Genomic DNA, 2,001 nt, shown 5'->3' with positions numbered 1-2,001 from the left:
GACAGCCCCTGCGCCAGGCTGCGGGAGGGCTGCTTTGCCCTCACCTGGCTCTCTGGCATCAGGGGCCTCCTGTTTCCTGTCTGCCATGGTTCTTGTCAGCAGTGAGTCCCTGTGCAGGAACACTGCGGTCTCCTCCAGGTGCTCGTCCTCTCTCTATGGGAGAAAGGAGAGTGTGGGGTGTTTGCAGAACAGGCCCAGAGCCACGAGGGCACTACTCCCTGGTGAGCCCTGCTCCTGTCCTCCTTTTCCTCCCGTCACAGCGTCGAGGAACACTGCTGTCTCCTCTGGATGTTCCTCCGCTGCCTCTGGGAAGGGAGAGGCAGGGGAGCCTGCAGCACAGGCCCAGAGCCCCGAGGTGTGGGGCCCCTCTGGCCCCTGGGCAGCCCCGTCCCTGTCCTACCTTCTCCTCCCGTTGTCAGGTCGCACTGACACACGGCCTGAGCCCAGCGTTCCCTCTTGTGGCCTTGGTCGCACGGGTCACAATGGCCATTCTGACATCAGCAACGCGCACCCAAAATAGGGGCAACGATGGCCTCAGTCCCACGCCACCCATGGGAGGCTGCCCAATTGGGAACCGAGGTTCTGAGATGGGTCCGAGCCTTTGGTCAGAGTGGAACCAGGGCAGGGGTTCCTGCAGCAAGTGCAGGGTCAAATGCCAGGCCCTGGGGCAGCCATCGAGGGTGGCACTGTTGGCAGAAAGGGGCTGCTCATGCAGTGCCACTCCAGGGCTCCTGGCCCTGGCAGTCGGCTGCCCAACTTTTTACACTGACTCCGATGGAAACCCAGAGAATTCAGTGGGAGTTTTCTGTGTGCATCTGACTGGGAGAGCTTGAAACAGTCCTCCACTCAGAAGTCAAATGCAGGAGGGATGCTTTTCCCACATGAAAGGCACTTTTGCCAGTTTGGTCCATGCTTTCCTACTAGCAAATAAATATATTGTAAAAAACAACTAGAAGAGAAGCACAAACCGTTCTTTTGGCCTTTTCTCATTCATGTCTTTGCAAACATGCTCCTGGAAAATCCAGATCAATGGCTTCTAGAACAATCAGCGAGCCCCTGGCAAGCAAGTGGTGAGGAGCAGGGACCCCCTGCGCCTGCCTGATGCCGGGGCAGCAGGAGTTCATCAATTTTCCTGTCTCCATGGGAGAGGCACCTTGGGAGGACAAGGATGCCTTCACTGAACTAGGAGGGAGGCACAGCTGGTGCAATGCCAGGGAGTGCCTTTATCCAGGAGGCAGGGAGGAGGCAGCGGAGGAGGGCCAAGTTGGGAAGTGGCACCCAGAGCTCTGTAGTGATCCCGTGTCTCGGCAAGGGCTGGAAGCAGAAGGAGCCAGAAGAGCTCAGCCGGACAATCCCGAGCTCTGACACTTTGTCCTCAGCGCCATGAACCTCCTTCTTCCCCAGGCCCTGGGATCTGCTCCTGTGCTGCTCCTCCGCTGCTGAGGTCACTCACAGGCGCTGCTCCGGCCTGAGAAACAGCACAGCCAGCTGGGAGTGTGACAGCTGTGCTGGTCTGGGCACGGGTATGAGGCAAAGCACCCGGGTGTCCCTGGGCTGGGGGCAGTGCCCAGGCTGGGCTTGGCAGAGCCCGTCCGCTCCTGGAGGGCTGAGGGCACCGCTCTGGCCTGGCCTGGCCCTGGCCCTGGCTTGGGGGGCCCTTGACCTTCCTGCTTTCCCTTGCAGCCCCCAGGGATGAGGCAGAGCTCAATGGCCCCAGCCTGCCCAGCCAGTCAGGACTGGAGCCTTCCCGTGCCTCCCCAGAAGCCGAGGCCATCAGCCCCAGCTCACAAACACTGCCTAACAGGGTTTGCCCAGAGTTTTTCCTATTAGATCTTGGAAAGGATTTCCAAAGTAACACTGTTTGGCAGCTTCTTCAAGGAAGAAACATGACACGCTTCTCATCAGAAAAAAATGTTTATTGCTTTACTTTCACTTTTTTTCTTTTGGCGTCCTTATGCTTCCTTCGGCATTCCAGCAAATAGTGAAAATCTAACGTCTTAT

General features: G+C 58.1%; 1 protein-coding gene across 2 annotated transcripts in view; it reads right to left on the bottom strand.

Annotated features, from left to right (window-relative positions):
* LOC103614402 (PHD finger protein 7) overlaps positions 1 to 1,995 on the bottom strand; it is a 3,814-nt gene extending 1,819 nt beyond the window's left edge. For both annotated transcript variants that reach the window (XM_017732466.1, XM_017732467.1), the window contains exon 1: positions 45 to 1,995. In XM_017732466.1, coding sequence (XP_017587955.1) covers positions 45 to 87 — 43 coding nt within the window. In that variant the 5' untranslated portion in view covers positions 88 to 1,995. The remainder of the gene's footprint in view (positions 1 to 44) is intronic.
* Between the last annotated feature and the right edge of the window lie 6 nt (positions 1,996 to 2,001).

The sequence above is a fragment of the Corvus brachyrhynchos genome, unplaced genomic scaffold, assembly GCF_000691975.1.
Source record: "Corvus brachyrhynchos isolate BGI_N302 unplaced genomic scaffold, ASM69197v1 scaffold4, whole genome shotgun sequence".
Lineage (NCBI taxonomy): Eukaryota > Metazoa > Chordata > Aves > Passeriformes > Corvidae > Corvus > Corvus brachyrhynchos.
This window is presented reverse-complemented; position numbering and strand designations above follow the sequence as displayed.